General features: G+C 38.8%; 1 protein-coding gene across 10 annotated transcripts in view; it reads right to left on the reverse strand.

The window, feature by feature from the left end:
* Positions 1–2737: 2737 nt before the first annotated feature.
* The window catches only part of MGAT4A (alpha-1,3-mannosyl-glycoprotein 4-beta-N-acetylglucosaminyltransferase A), a 139188-nt gene continuing 123131 nt past the window's right edge, over positions 2738–18794 (reverse strand). For all 10 annotated transcript variants that reach the window (XM_077133830.1, XM_077133825.1, XM_077133832.1 and 7 more), the window contains 4 exons: positions 8477–8555; positions 7912–7978; positions 3214–3326; positions 2738–3102 (listed from right to left, as the gene is read on the reverse strand). In XM_077133830.1, coding sequence (XP_076989945.1) covers positions 3076–3102; positions 3214–3326; positions 7912–7978; positions 8477–8555 — 286 coding nt within the window. In that variant the 3' untranslated portion in view covers positions 2738–3075. The remainder of the gene's footprint in view (positions 3103–3213; positions 3327–7911; positions 7979–8476; positions 8556–18794) is intronic.

The following is an 18794-nucleotide window of genomic DNA, read 5'->3' on the forward strand; positions in this document are numbered from 1 at the left end:
TGCTTAATCAGCTGATTTCTATATGTTTCTTAGAAAACATTTCTGTCATATACTGAAATGAAAACATCTGCTGGCAGTGCTTCATATGGTACTGGTGATCACAGCCATTTTTAAGGTTCAGAGAATATATCTTCCAAAGGTATTCTCACCAAATTTCAGCAAACTCATTTCAAATTAAATACTGGGACGCTAATCAAACTTATATTCTGAACCTTTGATTTGCTAATCACGAATACAGAAACAATTAGGAGCAAGTGATACCAGCTCCCCCAACTTCCAGTGTTACATCTTCCCCGTGGCAGACAAACAGGACTTTAGGACAACTTTAGCACCACTAAAATTTTCATATTCTTTACATATTTACTGCGTTATTAACAGTGGGAATGGTACTTTGCACAGAGCTTTCCATTCAGCATTCAGATGACTTTCTTGAGCAATGTCTTCTAAGCTCTCAGCCCAAACACAATCTGGAATACCAGTTCTTCTTTTCTTGTTTGTTCCTTTGAAAATCATCGTGTGAGTGCCCAAGTTGGTGAAGTGAATGTTTCAGGTAAAAAGAGTTTATATATATGTATTATGATACAGATACATGTAACAATACCCTAACTTTATTTTTAAAAAGATAGTTCTGTGGTATTCTTCATTTTGTGTTCCCGTGCATTAAAGAAATAAAGTAAGCATACTCGTTACCAGGATGTAATTGTTAAAACTGATAACTTAAAATTTCACAACTATCAAAGTTAAACTGAAATTTTATACACCATAAATACTACATTGCTTGGAAAAGTTTCCTTTTTCTACAAAAGAAAAGGAAAAGGATTTGAGTCATAGTATGGTTATGATTCAAATTTCCGGCCTTTTGACAATGTTAGCCTCTCATTTTCTTTAGCTCTGATTTTCTTACATATATAAAAGCCTATGTCAATATTGTAAAAATGAGCACAAAAATCAATGGATGAACCAAAATTTCCATTAGCAAAATTAATGGCTTAGAAGCAGAGAGGTATTTTAGAAAACATTTTTAAATGATAAAAATTTGGTTGGCACATATATGGAAATTTAGCTGTCCTAGATGATGAACTACAAAGGTTTTGGTTTAACAAAAAACAGGTCCTGCAATACTAAGTATACTGATTATCTGTCTTCTACAGAAAGGCAGCTTTTTTTTTTCCTCATTGCAACATCATTTAAAATACTACTCTTTACCATTCTTTCATACTTCGGACCAGCTCAGAATATAAAAATAACACCACCTCCAGGAAAAGAGTCTTCCTGATCCAGAGTTGGCAACTCAGGAAGCAAGAAAGCCAGGGGACCCCTCTAAACCCACTCCAGAGAGTTTATCTTCTGTTATTCAGTTGTTTTAGATGTAATTTAGCATGCTATGCTATTGCCAAAAATGTATAACAAAAGGCTATTTCTCTTGAAGTGAAATTTGCTTTTGGGCACTGGACCAAAGAAATTTGATAGGAAAATGAAAAGCAAAAGAAAAAAAGAAAATGAGAATAAATTAAAACCCCCAACTGAAAATTTAAACTAGAGTTTAACATAAAAATCATTTTTGGCAATGTGAGTTTTTAATCAGGTAAAGTGACTAAAAGTGATTACAATAAGGAGTGATGGAAATAACTACTATTTTTTTTTATCAGTCTCCCAGTCTTCACTCCTAATACTGCAGGGAAGGTGCTGCCTGCCGCCCTCTGCTCAGCACCCTGGGTAACCAGAGGAAGCCCCTCCAGGCTGGAACTCTGGCTGCCCTGGACCTCGGCTACACAACCCCACCCGAGACACACAAAGTGGCAAAGCTTACAGTTTGGGAAGCCTCATGTTGGTAATTCATAATTTTTAAAAATTAAAAAACTCTTCTGAAGAGAACTGATTGCTGTGGTAAATAATCTTTGCTTATAACAGTTTTGTTATTTGGAATTGCATCATGTTTAAGAGTAATAAATACTCCTTTTGAACATGAGATTTTTTTATAAATTCATAATGCAATGGAATAAGTTCTTCTGGTAAGGCATACAACTGTTAAAATACCTTTCACCAAAACCCAGTATCACAATTTTGTTTTTCTTTAAAATTATACATTAACTTATGATTCATACAATAGCAGTAACCAGTTTTAACGTTTTGTCAGAACTCATAAAATGAGTGCAGATATGAAGAAGGAAACGAGATAATGCATCTAACCGGTAAAAGACAAAGACTAAAAAGGAAATTAGAATTTGTCATTTTACAGAACAGAGGAAAATCTGATAACTTAGGTTGAATGCATTGTGCCTGCACACTGGAATTCACCAGACTATCTTCTGTGCCTATACGCCATGCAGAGTACAGTGAAATAATCCTCAAGAGAAGGAGGCTGGTCTTTAAAATCTTGGTTTTAAGGAATGATAAGTGCTTCTGAAAATATTTTGTTCAGAATCACTGATTTATTAAAAGTACTTCAGTTAGGAAGTGAATCTAGAATCATTCTTAAATGGCAGTGCAATTGGAAAATGGCATTAATTTGTAATGTTTGCATTTCCAAAGAAAAATATAGAAAGAACTTAAAAAAGCAAAGTAACTGGTCTTCAAAAAAAGTATTGATTCAAAATTTTACTGCACAAAAATATGTACTTCTTAAGTTTCCAATAAATTAACTCCATAACATTTTTATGTATATTTATATATATATATAATCCCTGATAATCTATAAAAGAGGGTCTATCATAGTAAAATAAATGAACTTCAAAAGTACCCCCTTCATAAAATGTATTTAACATTAATTTTTCTCAAATTTAAGGAATGTAACAATATGTACAACTCTTATGTATTAGTATAATACCAAAATAGTACAAGTCATATTAACAGGCTGTTATAATTGTAAAATATTTGAGTCAAGTTAAAATTGGAGGACAGCTTAGGTTCAAATGAATACAATTATCCATGGGAGATTCACCTTCTGAGTGGACATGGCAATCGTATTATCTACAGTAGATCTCACAAGAGGTAGTGTTCAAGTAAAAAGAAATGGTACATGCTTGACTCTTAACAAATTCACAGGAGACTATGTATTGGTTTCTTAGAAAACGATCAGTTGGTGACTTTTTTAATATGAATCTGAAATAGAAAATAGTGAGAAGTATGATGAAGCTGTAAATTCTTAGTTTCATAATAAAAAGAAACAGAAAATCAACATGTAGATAAAAATGATTTAATATATTAGCTTACCTCGTCAAGAATGGCCCAAACAGCAGAATTCTGAATAACTGAAAGTCGAAAGGCTGAAATGGGGTTTAAATTAGGATCCACCATTCCTTCTGCAACACCATTCTCAAATTTTCCTTCAAGATAAAAAATAAACACTTGCTGGGTAGACTGAGACTGACACCCACAAAAATATCATTGACTTAAGACAGGAAAAGAGCATACCAAAGTACGTCCAGTGGATGTATTTAGACAGGCAGAGTTCTTCCAATTTTTTAATGATGGGATATATACTCAAAAATAGAAAAAGCAGCCTATTTAAGTAGGCAGAACTATACTTACTTCATTGCAAATATACCAATAATACTTTATTTAACATACAGGTTCTGAGTAATATGTGCCTTAAACAAACATTACCAAAATCTAATGTGTACCATCACAGTCTGTTTTGAGTGTCAGTAGTCACACTTCTCAGTGTTGTAAGTAGACATCCACTTGGACTGAGGAAGTGCGTGTGCCCTCCCGGGGACACGTCTAGACAGGGAAGAAGCAATGGTCCCTCCAGGCAGCTCCGATGTGAAACTCCAGTATAAAGGACAAGCAAAAAAGAGCTTATAATATTGTTCAATTTTTTCCAAAGTATTTTATTCTTTTTGAATTTTCTTATTTTCATATTTTAGATTGTCATTGGTTGTGTTTAGAAATAAAATTGATGTATACTGCTCTTGAATATTGCTGAACTGGTTTATTAGCTCTGAAAGGTCATGTCATCTGCAGATGGTTTTACTTCTTTCTTTCCTATCTGGATGCCCTTTATCTAATTTTCTTGCCTCATTTTTCTGGCTGGAACCTACAGAACAATGTTGAAGAGAAGTGGGAGAGTGAACACTGTTGTCTTTTTTATCTCAGTGCGTCAGCCTTCAGTCTTTCAACAGTAAGATGTTTTTTGTAGATGCTCTTTATGAAATTGTGGTGGTTCCCTTTAATTGCTAGTTTCTTGAGTGTTTTAATATGAGAGGGTGTTGCATTTTATCAGGTGACTTTTCTGTACTCATTGAGATGATCATGAGGTTTTTATCCTTTATTTTATTAATAATGGTTTCTAACTTTAATAGGTTTTCAGATGTTAAACCGAACTTGTATTTCTCAATCCCATTTGGTTATGGTGTAGTCTTCTACATATTGCTGGATTGGGTTTGTTAGTTTGTTGAAGACTTTTACATCTATATTCATAAGGGATATTGCTGAACAGAAAAATAGGTGAAAAGGAATTTTATTTTCTTGCGATGTTTCTGTCTTATTTTGCTATCAGGGTAATGCTGGCTTCATATGATGAGGTGGAAAATGTCCCCTCCTCTTCTGTATACTGGGGGAGTTTGTGAAGAACTGGCCTTAACTCTTCTTGAAATATTTGGTAAACCTATCAGTGAAGCCATCTGGGACTGGGATTTTCCAGAATTAATTTTTTTGTTACTAAGTCAACCTCAGATTTTAATCTTAGTGGGTTTCCCCTGTATGTCATGAGTCGTTTTTCTCTTGCACTTTCAAACTTTTTGTCTTTGTGTTTCAACAATTTAACCATGATGCATCTGGGTGCAGACATCTATATTTCTCTTAACTGATGTATGCTAAGCTATAAATTAATATTTTTTAAACCAAATCTGGGAAACTTTCACCCATTATTTCTTTGAATATTTTTTTCTGCTCCTTCCTCCCTCCTTCCACCCCCCATTACATGCAGGTTGGTATTAAATGGCATTCTAAATTCTTCTGAGGCTCTGTTCAGTTTCTTTTTGTTCCTAAGATTTCGTACAGTCCATCAAAGTTTTCAAGTTTGCTGATGATTTCTTCTGCCAGCTCAAATCTACTGTTCAGTCCTTCTAGTGAATTGTTCATTTCAGTTATTATACTTTACAACTCCAGAATATCCTATTGGTTATTTTGTAATGTTTTTCTTTATTGATATTTTGTATTTCATGAGATGGTATCATGATGCCTTCCTTAGATCTTTGAAAATATTTGTAACAGGTGCTTAGAAGCCTTTACATTTGCTATGCAAGCCCTCTTCATGGCAGTTGCTTCTGCCTGCTCTTTTCTCTGTGTATAAGTCATACTTTCCTGTTTCTCTATCTCATAATTTTGCTGAAAATTGGACATTTTAGTTAATATGTTGCAACAACTTTGGACACTGATTCTCCCCTCCCCCATGGCTTGTTGTTTGCATTTTTGTTAGCTCCTGACTTGGCTGGACCATCTCAGTGGAGCCTGTTTCCCCTGCAGTGTGCAGACTCTGAGGTCGATCCTTAGAGGGCACAGCCTTGGGCATGTAAACACACCCCTGAGATGAAAGGCATTCTGTCTCTTTCCCTTACGTGGTAAGTTTTTAGCCACTCTGCCTCTGCTGGAATCACACTCTGTGAAGCTTAACTATTCTGTGGCTGACTATCTATGGTTTTCGACAATGCCCTGGGAAATTGGTTGCCTCACAGTCTGATCCAATTAAATTTGGGCTCCTTTGTAAAGGTCATCATTAAAGTTTGCTCCAACCCCAAGAGGGCTCATCTTAGCTATCTTTCAGCTGTATTTCTGGTTCTCCCTGTTAAACTTCTTACTGAGTTACAGTTTAGTTTGTTGGCACCATAAAGCTACCAGCCTCCTAACTGCTTAAAACCAAAATATCCACTGTTTTCCACAGTATCCTTAGGCTTGACCTTCTCCCAAGTTCTGTATCAAGTCAAACCCTTTAGGGAAGGCTGCAGAGCTCATGGTTCTTATGACCAGCCTCCCTGTCCCCTACTCCAGGCAAAATCTCTGTGCCACTGTTCAGGATATTTGGGTGGGGACAGCAGCCCTATTTTCTCAGAGGGACACCCCTGCTTTAGGAGCCAGGGATCACAGCAGGAACTGTTGATGTCTTGACTTGCGTCTTCCAGGGCGCCGGGGTGAATACATGGGGGTGAGGGTGGGCTGAGCTCAGTGTTTTCTGCCTGCCTCGCCTGTATAGAGCTTTCATCCCAGCTGCTCTTGCTTGGAATAGTACTTCTGCCACATAGTCGGAGGGGGTGACAAATGCTGGTGGCTGCCCCTCCTAGGGAGATTCAACAGCCTAGACTGGGAGCTGATGGGAGAGAGAGTCCCACGTTCCTGGTACACCTGCCCAGAGTAGTTTCTGTCTCACAGATCTTGGGCGGGGTGCGATGGACTGGCCGTGGCTCAAATGCCAGACTCTTAATGTTTCTGCCAAGATTTATTAGATTTTCACAAATAAATGTTTCTTATTTACTGTATTCTTTTAGGACAATTTCACACTTAAAATCAGGTTTTTTGTTTCATGATTTTTACCCATTAGGGTTATTTCTCTGGGGAGAAGTTTTGCAGGGCCCCTTATACTGCCACCCCACTAAAGCATATTTCTTAAGGAAGCAGAAATGTTTATATTCAGTTGAAAAAATATCAGCTGCTTTTTATTTATGATAGTGTTTCTGTTGCACAAGATACTATGCTTCATAACACATAAGGTTTTTTCTAGTTTTAACCATAAGCTAGTATTTTTGATGGTCATTATCTTTAAATTACTGCAGAGATAGTTAAAATAGACTTCTCTATTTACTATGCTACTTCCATGATCAGGAACACAACATTCTTAGAAATTAATAGGCAATAGGGGCAATAAATGTCTTTTGTACTCAGCTTACTGCATGGGCATTTCCACATGCAGTGCCCCTCCTCTTCCAGGACAAGCACACCCAGGAAAGAGCTTACAGGGTGGTCAATGTGGAACAATATGACGACCCCACAGGAAAGGTGCAGAGTGGGCTATGAAGAGAAGAGGGAACCCACCTGGTCAGGAAAGGATGAGAACTTACTCAACAGGAGGAGAAAATGGCTAGAGACCCGAGTGCACAATAGTTACAGGACGAGAGAATATAAAGAATAAGGAGAAAGTAGCAAGAAACGAGGACCAGGAAGGTGGCTGAGTGCTAACGAATCAGAATGTCAGAAAATACATGCCACATGCTAACAGAAAGTCACCGACGACACTTAGCCAGGTGAACGCAGTTATCGTTCCATTTTAGCAGGGCAGCTGCGATGGCCATGGGCAGACACCTTTCTTCCCTGGCTCTGACACAGAAACAGGGGCACACACCACGGTCACAGAGAGGTGACTTCAGACACTGAGACCCAAAGTAAACAGACTGGGTGCTAACGAGCAGGACAGGGACAGGTTACTCAGGGTGATGGCAGGGCTGAGGCACGGGCACCTGGGCACACACCGACAGCAGAGACGGGGATGGCTAATGGGATGTCTGTGTGACAGGTGCCCGGAGGAGGTCGCCGTGGCCTCCAGTCACATCTCTATGTACCCCCGACGCTCAGGGTGCAGGAAGCCTTGAGACCCAGACTCTGGCCGATGGAGGTCGGCTGTGACCATGCACAGGGAGCTCAGCCGTAAGCGACGCAGAGGCAGCTCAGGGCAGGTTATCAGAATAGCAACAACGACGCGGCAGATGGGGAAAGAAAGAAGAATCAGCAACTACTTTTCATCTGAAATCCTCAATGGGTCAAAATTATAAAAGGACTGAAAAAACAAGAGTAAATAAAACATGGAGGACACTGGTACCTGTAATTGTAAAGTTGCTTAATACCTGAAAATTTAAAATTACAGTTTAGAAAGAACCCACAAAAGTTAAAGGGCACTGACTAATTTTAAGTAGCTATTACCTATTCTGAAATATCCATCTTCTAACCGTTTTTCTTTGGTTTCTTTGCTTATTTCCAATCCTTTACTCTAAAAAAAAAAAAATTGCACAGATTTTACAAATACTTATTTAAAACAAACCTAAGTTATTAATATATCTCCATAAACATAAAAGTGGCATTTTGTAGCACAGCTATCTCTAAAAAGCAAATGTCATCTCAGCAAGGCTTATAAATAGAAGTTTTTTAAAAATACTGTCATCTGAATTGATCATAAGATGGTGGTGGTGGGAAAATAATATTAATTTTACAGAAGAACATTATGTAACATTCATAAAATACACAGAAGCAAAGAACTTAAGTAAAATAAAAATTCATTAATTTTCTAATATAAAATTCTGAGTTCTTTTCCAACAAAACAAAATGAAGGCCCTTCCTACAAACGAGGCAAACAGGCCAATCTACTAGGTGTTACTTATTTTTTTTTAATTAATATTACTCACTGCTGAGGGCCTGCAGTCATTAGAATTTGCTTTTACCTAATAAACAGCAGCCTCAGGGCAAGTTAACAGGCAAAAAACAGTCATACCTTAAGAGGCAAAACATCCACAGTCGTGTTTAACAGAATGTCTCCCGGGTGCTCGAGGTTGCCGCTATGGAACAAGTAACTAAAGAACAAACATCATAGTCAGACATGAAACGAAGGTTCAAGAAGATGCTCTTACGCAGAGTAGTCTACGCAGGACCCTAACGGCAGAGGCTCCCGCAGCGGCGCCTTCCCTATTCTGAGCAGCGGTGGGGAGCGCCGGAGCCTAGCGGCCAGGCCTAGCCGACGTGCTCATTTCTTCAGTCGGAAAGGGGGCCTGTTTGCTGCGTAACATAATAACGTACAGAGCAGATAAAAGATGATGGCAGCTTTACGCTGCTGTTCACATTGCATTAAATATGTAAACCTCTGGCCAGGAATAATCAACACTGTAGCAGCTATCTAATACTTCCCCGCCTTGTATCAGAGAACATTTTTACTAGGACAACCACAAGTCGTGGCATGTTCAAAGAGTAGTTTTATCCAGCACAAATAACGTCAGTGTTAAACAGACTGCAAGTAAATTAACCACTTCCAAATAGCTGAAGAACTTCCATCTGCTAATGCTAAGAAACATGTGAATAATAACTTTCCATGATAAACTTTCATAAATCTAAAATATTCTCTGGGTTTGAGTATAACGTCCTTGTGGTTTTTTACTCTGAAAACTGTGTAGGTGTAAAGGTGGGAGTGGGGGCTAGAAATGAGATGGGGCATACGAAGCAGTCTAAATCTAAACCTAAAAACTTCAGTGGTTAGAAGTTTGGGCTTAGGAGTCAGAAAGGCCTGAGTTCAAATCCCGAGCCTCTCGTGTCCTACACTTTTAACCACTGGTTCTCTGGACCTTAGTTTTCTTCACACACTGCAGGTATTCCCACTTAGGACCCACAGATGTTTCAAGGAGTTTATCAGAATTGACAAAAAGTACCTTGCAGATTATAAACCTCAGCAAGTAACAGCTACAATATGGCTGTAATGTGGTTCTATCCTTGGGCAAACTAGATGGGCCTGGGGTATGGCTTTGAAAAGGGTTTTTTTTTTCCCTCTCCATTTTTTTTTCTTCTTTAACTTCCTAACAGCCCATTAGATAGAACTGCCAGCATTTTGGATCCTCACTATGCCCAAAGTAAGGGCAGAATTAACACATATTTAAGACAAAAAGTAACTAATCAGGTGAAGGAGCTAATTCCCTAAAGCTTAAATTAGCTCTTCACCTGAGCTAATTCCCTTTGAGCAGTCTCTACTGGAAGCAAGGGGAGGTGGCTCAGCCAAGATCCAACTCTGCCTTAATCCTGGCAGAAAGGAAGTGGGGCTGACAGACAGAAAATGAAATGAAGTAAAATAAGAAAAAGAATAAAGATAGAGGATTTCGGATATGACTATGCTCAGAAAACTGGATACCAACTCTGGCTCAAGGCTGGCAAAGCTTGGGGGCTACGGGCTGCCTCTGCAAAGGGATTTATTTATGTATTTATTTATTTATTTCTCTCTTTATCTCTCTCTCTCTCTCTATCCCTCCCTCCCTCTCCTCTCTTTCTCTCTCTCTCTCTTTCTTTTGCTCTTCTCTTTTCAAACTATTCTAAGTATCTCATTAGCTACTTAGCATTTTCAATTGTCAGTGAGACCGAGGCAAGGGCTGAGTTAAGATAGGTCTGAGGAAGAAAGTAATGAATCAAGTCATTGGAAGATAATTCCCTAAAGGGTGTTTCTTCCCCAAGAAAATGGGGGCAGGCCCCAGCTTAGGTGGCAGCCCTCATTCAGAGAACTCAGACCCCAGGGCTGGGAATCAGAAACAGTTTGAGCCCACCTCCCACCCCAGCCTCTGTCTCAGCCAAGCCCCTAGCAGGCGCAGGGGCTACTGAGAACTGAAGGCTCCACCTCATTCAATGCAGGTGGGGAGGTGTGGGCTGACCGGCACCACCTGCAGAAAGGACAGGAAAAGCACAGTTTAGAGGCTCCAAAGTCAGACAACCTGCTGGGTCTCACCCTCAAGGAGACTTGATTACACCCTCGTCCTGAGACCTGGGCCTGCATTACCTGGGAAAATCTGATTGGGATCAATTATATCTGGGGAGATGCTGCTCAAAAAACAGGTTCTGTGTAGGCAGGACAAGAACTAGAAAATTTTTAAGCAGTTAAACAGAAGCTGTGCAAGAGGTCTAGAATAAGTTTAACTGAACTGAAGGGCAGAGAACAAAACCAACCAGCAAGAAAACCCTACGTAAAAGAGTGAAAATGACCCCTGGAATAAACTAATCGAGGAAATCAGATGCCCAGACACCACCACCAACAAAAAAAAACAGGAGTCACACTAGGAAAACAAAGATAGGGCCCAAAGAAACAAACTAATTTCAAACGAGATACAAGAGTTGAAACAACTAAATAAGGATGTCTGAGCAGACATGCAAAAACCACATCAAAAATAAAATCAATACGCTAAGGGAAGATTCAGCAAAAGAGATGAAGACATTGGGCAAACACAAAGAATAGCTTGAAAGCTTGAAAAAACAAATAGCATAATTTATGGGAATGAAAAGCACAACAGAAGATATATATATATATATAAACAATGGAGACCTACAACAGCAGATTTGAGGAGGCAGAAGGAAAGATTAGTGAACTAGATGATCGGACACCTGAAATACTACACATAAAATAAAAGATAGGGAAAAGAATGGAAAAATATGAGAAGGTTCTCAGGTGATAGAATGACAACATGAAGCACGTGAATATACATGTTAGGGATGTCCCAGAAGAAGAGAAGAAAAAAGGTGCAGAAAGAATAATGGAGGAAATAATCATTGAAAAATTTTCATCTCTTATGAAAGACATAAAATTACAGATCCAAGAAACACAGCATACCCCAAACATAACAGATTCAAATAGACCTACTCCAAAATATTTTACTACTTAGATTTACAAATAAAACAGAAAGAGAATCATGAAAGCAGCCAGAAAAAGGCAACCACCCCATACAAGGGAAGCTCACTAAGACTGTGGATTTCTCAGCTGAAATTGTGGAGGTGAGAAAGGAGTGGAATGATATATCTAAGGCAGTGAAAGGCAAATACTGCCAACTATGAATTCTACATCTGGCAAAAACTGCTGTTCAAGAATGAGGGAGAGTTTAATACTTTCTGACAAACTGACACTGAAAGAGTTTGTGAACAAGAGAACTGCTTTACAAGAAATACTAAAGGGAGCACTATAGACAGAGAAGAAAAAGACAGGAGAGAGAGGTCTGAAGCCGAGTGCAGACATGAAGACTACCAGGAATGTAAAGAGAGAAATAAGACATGACATGTAAAATCCAAAAGACAAAATGGTAGAAGAAAGTACTGCTTTTACAGTAATAATACTAAATGTTAACAGATTAAACTGCCCAATCAAAAGCTATAGACTGGCAGAAGGGATTTAAAAAACTGTATATTTAGTATTCATATTTCTTTTAGTCTCCAGTATCTGGGAGCAGCTAGAAGGAAAAATCTAAAATTGTGGAACTGTAACCCACACCAAACTCTGAAATCTGTTCTAAAACTACTTGTTACAATGTACTTTGAAAATGAATTGCTTCTTGTATATATGTTACAATTCATAATTTTAAAATGTTAAAAAAAACAGGACCATCGAAATGTTACCTATAAGAAATTCACTTTAGACCCAAGGACAAAAACAGGTTAAAAGTGAAAGGCTGGAGAAAGATATTCCACGCAAATAAGCAGAAAAAAGTAGGAGCAGTAGCTGTACTAATATATCCAACAAATTAGACTTCAAATGTAAAACAACTAAACAAGACACAGAAGGAAACTCTGTATTAAGGACAGGGACAATTCATGAAGAAGACGTAACAATCATAAATATTTATGCACTGAGCCAGAGTGTCCCGAGGACACGAGGCACACAGCACCCTTGCTGCAGGGAGGAGCAGACACCCCCACCACGGCAGGCACAGACTTCAGTACACCTCTCTCCGTAACGGACAGCACAGAGGGTGAATAAGGAACAGGGTGACAAATGAACTAGACTTAAAAGACATCTGCAGAACACTGTAACCCACAACAGCAAGACACAAATTTTTCTCAAGTACTCATGGATCATTCTCCAGGATAGATCACATGTTTGGTCAAAAAGCAAGTTGCAACAAATTTAAGAAGACTTTCTTGGATCACAATGGAATGAGGTTGGAAAACAGTGATGGAGGAAGGCCGGAAAATTCACAAATATATTGAGGCTAAACAACACACTCTTAAATAACCAGTGGGTCAAGGAAGAAATTATAAGAGAAATCAGTAAGTACTTTGAGGAAAATGAAAATGAAAACACAACATATCAAAACTTATGGGATGAAGCAAAGGGAGTGCTAAGAGGGAAAATTATTGCCCTAAATGCTTATATGAAAAAAGAAGAAAGAGTAAAAATGGAGGAATTAACTGTTCACCTGGAAAAACTAAAGAAAGAACAGAAAACTAACCCAAAAGCAGACAGAAGGAAAGAAATAACAAAGATTAGAGTAGAAATAAATTAAATTGAGACTATGAAAACAATAGAATCAGCAAAACCAGAAGTTGGCTGGTTCTTTGAGAAAATCAGTAAAATTGGTGGACCCTTTGCTAGGCTGACCAAAAAAAACCCAGAGAGGTCACAAACAGGATCAGAAATGGGAGATGGGACATAACTACTTACCCTGCAGAAATAACGGAGTTAATCAGAGGACACTATGAGCAACTATATGCGAATAAACTAGACGACATAGACGAAATGGACAATTTTTAGAGAAGCATGACCAACACTGACTCTAGAATAGATGACCTCAACAAACCAATCCCAAGAGACTGACTCAGCAATCAAAAAGCTCCCCCAAAAAAGCAAAGCCCAGTACCAGTCAGCTTCACATGTGAATTCTACCGAGCGTTCAAGAAGGAATTATCCTGCTCAAGGTCTTCAAAAAATCTGAAGAGGACAGAAGGCTACATGACTCATTCTATGAAGCTGACATCACTCTAACAGCAAAGCCAGACAAAGATACTACAAGCAAAGAAAATGACAGATCAATCTCTTTAATGAATGTAGATGCCAATATCTTCAATAACATATTCATAAATCTAATCCAGCAGCACATTAAAAGAATTACACATCATGACCAAGTGGGATTTACTCCAGGTATGCAAGGATGGTTCAACATAAGAATCTTAATTAATGTAATACACCACATGAATAAATCAAAACAAAAAATCACATGACCATCTTGATTGATGCAGAAAAGGCATTTGACAAAATTCAACATCCTTTCTTGATGAAAACAATTCAAGAAATAGGAATAGAAGGGAACTTCCTCAACATGATAAATGGAATATATGAAAAAGCCACAGCTAACATCATATAAAAATGGGGAAAGATTGAAAGTTTTCCCTCTAAAATGAGGGACAAGACAAGGATGCCCACTGTGATCATTATTATTTAACATTGTGCTGGAAGTTCTAGCCAGAGCAATTAGACAAGAAAAATAAATAAAAACCATCCAAACCAGAAAGGAAGAAATAAAACTTTCACAGGTGACACGACCTTTGCAAATGACATAACACTATACATCGAACATTCTGAAAAGTCTACAGCAAAGCTACTAGAGTTAATAAGTGAATACAATAAAGTGGCAGGGTACAAGATCAACATGCAAAAATCAATAGTGTTTCTATATATTAGTAATGAGCAGTCTGAGAAGGAAATCAAGAGAAAATTTCATTTACAATTGCAACCAAAAGAATAAAAAAAGTAGGAATAAATTTAACCAAGACTGTAAAAGACCTATAGACAGAAAACTATAATTGCTAAAAGAAATCAAAGAAGACCTAAATAAATGGAAGGACAATCCTTGTTCATGGATTGGAAGTCAAAATATATTTAAAATGTTGATTCTACTCAAACTGATTTAGATTCAATGCAATACCAATTAAAATTCCAACAACCTACTTTGCAGAAATAGAAAAACCAATAACCAAATTTATTTGGAAGGGAAGGGTGCCCTGAATAGCTAAAAACATCTAGAGAAAGAGGAATGAACTTGGAGGTCTCACACTACCTGCCTTTAAAGCATATTCCAAAGCTACAGTGGTCAAAACAGCATGGTACTACATAAAGATAGATCTACTGATCAATGGAATAGACTTGAGTGTTCAGAAATAGACCCTCTCATTTATGGACAACTGAGGGGGTCAAGCCAATCCACCTGGGACAGAGCAACCTCTTCAATAAATGGTGCTTGGAGAACTGGATATCCATATCCAAATCAATGAAAGAGGGCACACATTTCACATCTTATACAACAATTAACTCAAAATGGATTAAAACCTGAACATTAAAGCTAAGAACATAAAACGTTTAGAAGAAAATGCAGGGAAATATCTTAAAGATCTTGTGACAGGAGGTAGTTTCCTGGATCTTACATCCAAAGCAGGAGCAATGAAAGAAGAAATAGATAATGGGGTCTCCTCAAAATTAAACACTTTTGTGTATCACAGGACTTTGTCAGAAAAGTAAAAAGGGGAGTCTATGCAAAGGGAGTCAATATTTAGAAACTACATATCAGATAAGGGTTAACAACCAGAATATATAAAGAGATTTTACAACTCAACAACAAAAAGGCAAACACCACAATTAAAAAATGGGCAAAAGACATGGACAGACAGTTTTCAGAGGGGGAAATACAAATGGCAAAAAGGCATAGGAAAAGATACTCAACTCTACTGGCTATTAGGGGAATGCAAATCAAAACCACAAGGAGATATCATCTCATGCCTAACAGAATGGCCATTATCAAAAAAAAAAAACTAAACTAAATGTACTGGAGAAGGTCTGGGGAAAAAGGCACACTAACTCACCGCTGGTGGGAATACAGAATGGTGCAACCACTCTGGAAGGCAGTTTGATGGTTCCTCAGGAAACTAAGTAAGTATAAAATTGCCACATGGTCCAGCAATTCCTTCACTAGGTATATATTCAGAGGAACTGAAGGCAAGGACACAAACATACATTTCCAAAGTGATGTTTATAGAGGCATTATTCACAATTGCCAAGAGATGGAAACAGCCCAAATGTCCATCAATGGATGAGTGGCTTAACAAGCTATGGTATAAACATACGATGGAATAGTATGCAGCTGTAAGAATAAAGTTATGAAGCATATAACAACATGGATGGACCCTGAGGACATTATGATGAGTGAAATTAGCCAGAAACAAAAGGACAAATACTGTATGGTCTCACTGATATGAACTAACATTAATAAGTGAACTTTGAGAGATAAAGTTGAGAACACAAGTTATCAGGATATAGAAAGAGGGTGAAAATTGGGCATCAGATGCTGAAGGAGTACAGAACGTTCTACAGGACTGATTGTAAAGATCCAGAAGTGCATAACACAATGCCATCTGATGGTAGCACGATCTCGTAAGTGCACTGAACGAAGCTGAGTGTGAGTATGGGTGAGAGAGGAGGGCTGGGGGCATGTATGACACCCAAAGGAAAGAGAGAGGATAAAGATGGGGACAGTATAACTTAGCGATGCCTAGAGTGGACAATGATGGCTATTAAATGTACCAATACAAGAATGTTTTTGCATGAGGGAGAACAAATGAACGTCCACATTTGTGTTGAAGATGGGATGGTATTAGGGGAAAAAATACAATCAATGCAAACTAGGGTCTATAGTGGACAGTAACATTGTAACATGCTCCCACTGAGTGTAACAAAGGTATTATGCCAAAGCTAAATAAGCAGGGGACATGGGGGAGGGGTCTGGGATTCTTCCCCGAGGAAATGGAAATGTACCATGTAGACTGTGGTGGCAAAGCATGGCTGTGTGATTACGCCAGGAACCACTGATTTTTTACTTAGGTTGGATTGTATGATATGCGAGTAAAACTCTTTAAAAATGAACAGAGGACTTCCGGGAAGATGGGGGAGTGGAGAGAACTGAATTCACCCCTGCTCCGAGGGAAAAGCCAGGGACGGGGTGGGAATAATCAGGACTGCGGTCCTGGGGTGTGGGTAACCACAGACGCTCTCCGGGGGGGTGGGGAGGAGAGAGGCTGGGAGCGTGCAGTGGGGTCTAACATGACCCCCCTCCCCGCCCCGCCCCGGGCTGCAGCGCGTGGGGATGCACGGGGAAGAGGGAACTGGCTGACCCTGTGCTCCAGACCCTCTGTTCCAGCTGCTGGCGGGGAAACCTCCTCGGGTGGCTCTGGAGCTGACAGCGCCTGCGGGGGCCTGGAGGTGGGAACTGCCACCTACCACCGCGGGGCGCTGGGAGCAGTAGCCCAGTGGGTGCAGTAAGGAGTGGATCCCTTGGCTGCGCCCCCGGGAACAGGGCGGCTCCCCCTTCCCGCTGCCACAGGCTGGTAACAAACCGCCCCCCTCCCACCGTGCGCAGAATCTTCCAGCCGCTGCCGCAGTCAGGGAGGGGGAACCTGAGGGCGGACAGGCCTCAGGACTGCCACCTGCTGGGCAGAAGCGGTAAGTGCGCGCAGGCAAACTACTTATCTGTAGGATTTTTAACATTCTTTTTTGTCCCTTCTTTTTTCACTGTATTTTTTCTATAGGTATATTTTTATTAGAAGCATTATTGTTATTTCATATTTATTTATATATATAGTTGTGTTTCTATTTCCTATATATATTTTATTATTCTGTTATTTTATTTATTCATTTATTTTTAATTTTCTCTCTTCTGTGAGCACGAATTTGAGTTCATTCTCAATATCATGAGCTGGGGGGGTGCTTGAGGGGAGGAGGTGCCTCAGAAGTGCCACCTGCTGGTGAGAGGCGGTAAGTGCAGGCAGGCAAACTCCCTATTTGCCTAAAGGTTTCAAAATTATTATTTTTACATCTTCCCTTTAAAAAAATATTTTTCTGCATATTTTATTATTATTATATGTATATTTTATATATTCATATTTTCTTTTTTATTTTATATATATTTATTATTATTATTTGTTTTTATTTTTCTATTATTATTATTTTAATTTTCTCTCACTTTGGTGGGCAACAGCCTGAGTTCATTTCCAACATATCTTGGGGTGAATCCTTCTGACTTTGGAGGCTGCTAGAGTTGAGTTGTTTTTCTGTTGCTGCTTTGTCATATTTTTATTTTATTTTATTTTATTATTTTCTTTTTTGGGGGTGGGGGGTGAATGGGCTGGGAATTGGACCCAGGTCTCCTGGGTAGCAGGTGGCTGTTCTACCACTGAAGTACTCATGCACTCCTGCTTAGCTTTTATTAGGTCCTCAAATTGAATTTTACTCCCTATAAGAAGACGTCTGGGCCTTAGTTTGGTAGGGAATAACTGACAAACCAAGTGCAAAAGGAAATCTTCTACACAAAACCAAGTAAATATAAAATTTTAGACAAGTGAAGGAAACCAACTGGCAAAATAATCATATTAAGATAATCAAATGCCCCAAACACAACAGAAAATCCAAAGCACATGAAGATCCAAGCAGAAATGGCCCAGCCGAATATCCAAATCAAAACTCCAGAAGGAACACAGAATATGGAACAACTACTCAAGGATATTTATAAAGAAATAAAGGATATCAGGAAGACACCAGAAGAGCATAAAGAAGAATTTGAAAAATTAAAAATAGAAAATGGAAGATCTCACAGAAACGAAAGACACCGCAGACCAAATTAGAAATAAACTAGAAATACACAATAGCAGATTTAAAGAAGCAGAAGGTAGAATAAGTGAGTCAGAAGACAGAACTGAACGAGAGCACACAAAAGGACAAATGACAAGAAAGATGGAAAAAACAGAACTGGATCTTAGTGAAATAGTGGACAACACAAAGCACACAAATAAAAGCATCATGGGTGTCCCATAAGGAGACAAGAAAAAAAAGGGCTGGGAAAGTTGGTTGAAGATATAATTGGGGAAAACTTCCCAACTCCTATAAAAGACATAAACACACAAATCAAAGATGCCCAACACACTCCAAATAGAATAAATCCCAGAGGCCTACTCCAAGACATACTAATGAAACAAATGTTGAAGAGAAACAGAAAGTCCTGCAAGCAGCACCAGGAAAGCGATCTCTACACACAAGGGAAAACATGGAACACTGACCTCGGACTACTCAACAGGCACCATGGAAGCAAGAAGGCAGTGGTCTGACATAAAGATCCTGAATGAGAAAGGGTTCCAGCCAAGAATTCTTTATCCAGCCAAGCTGTCCTTCTAAATTGAGGGAGATTAAAATCTTCAAAGACAGACAAAGATCGGGAGAACCAGTCAACAAGAAACCTGCCCTACAAGAAATACTAAGGGAA

Source organism: Tamandua tetradactyla, chromosome 17, assembly GCF_023851605.1.
Source record: "Tamandua tetradactyla isolate mTamTet1 chromosome 17, mTamTet1.pri, whole genome shotgun sequence".
NCBI lineage: Eukaryota > Metazoa > Chordata > Mammalia > Pilosa > Myrmecophagidae > Tamandua > Tamandua tetradactyla.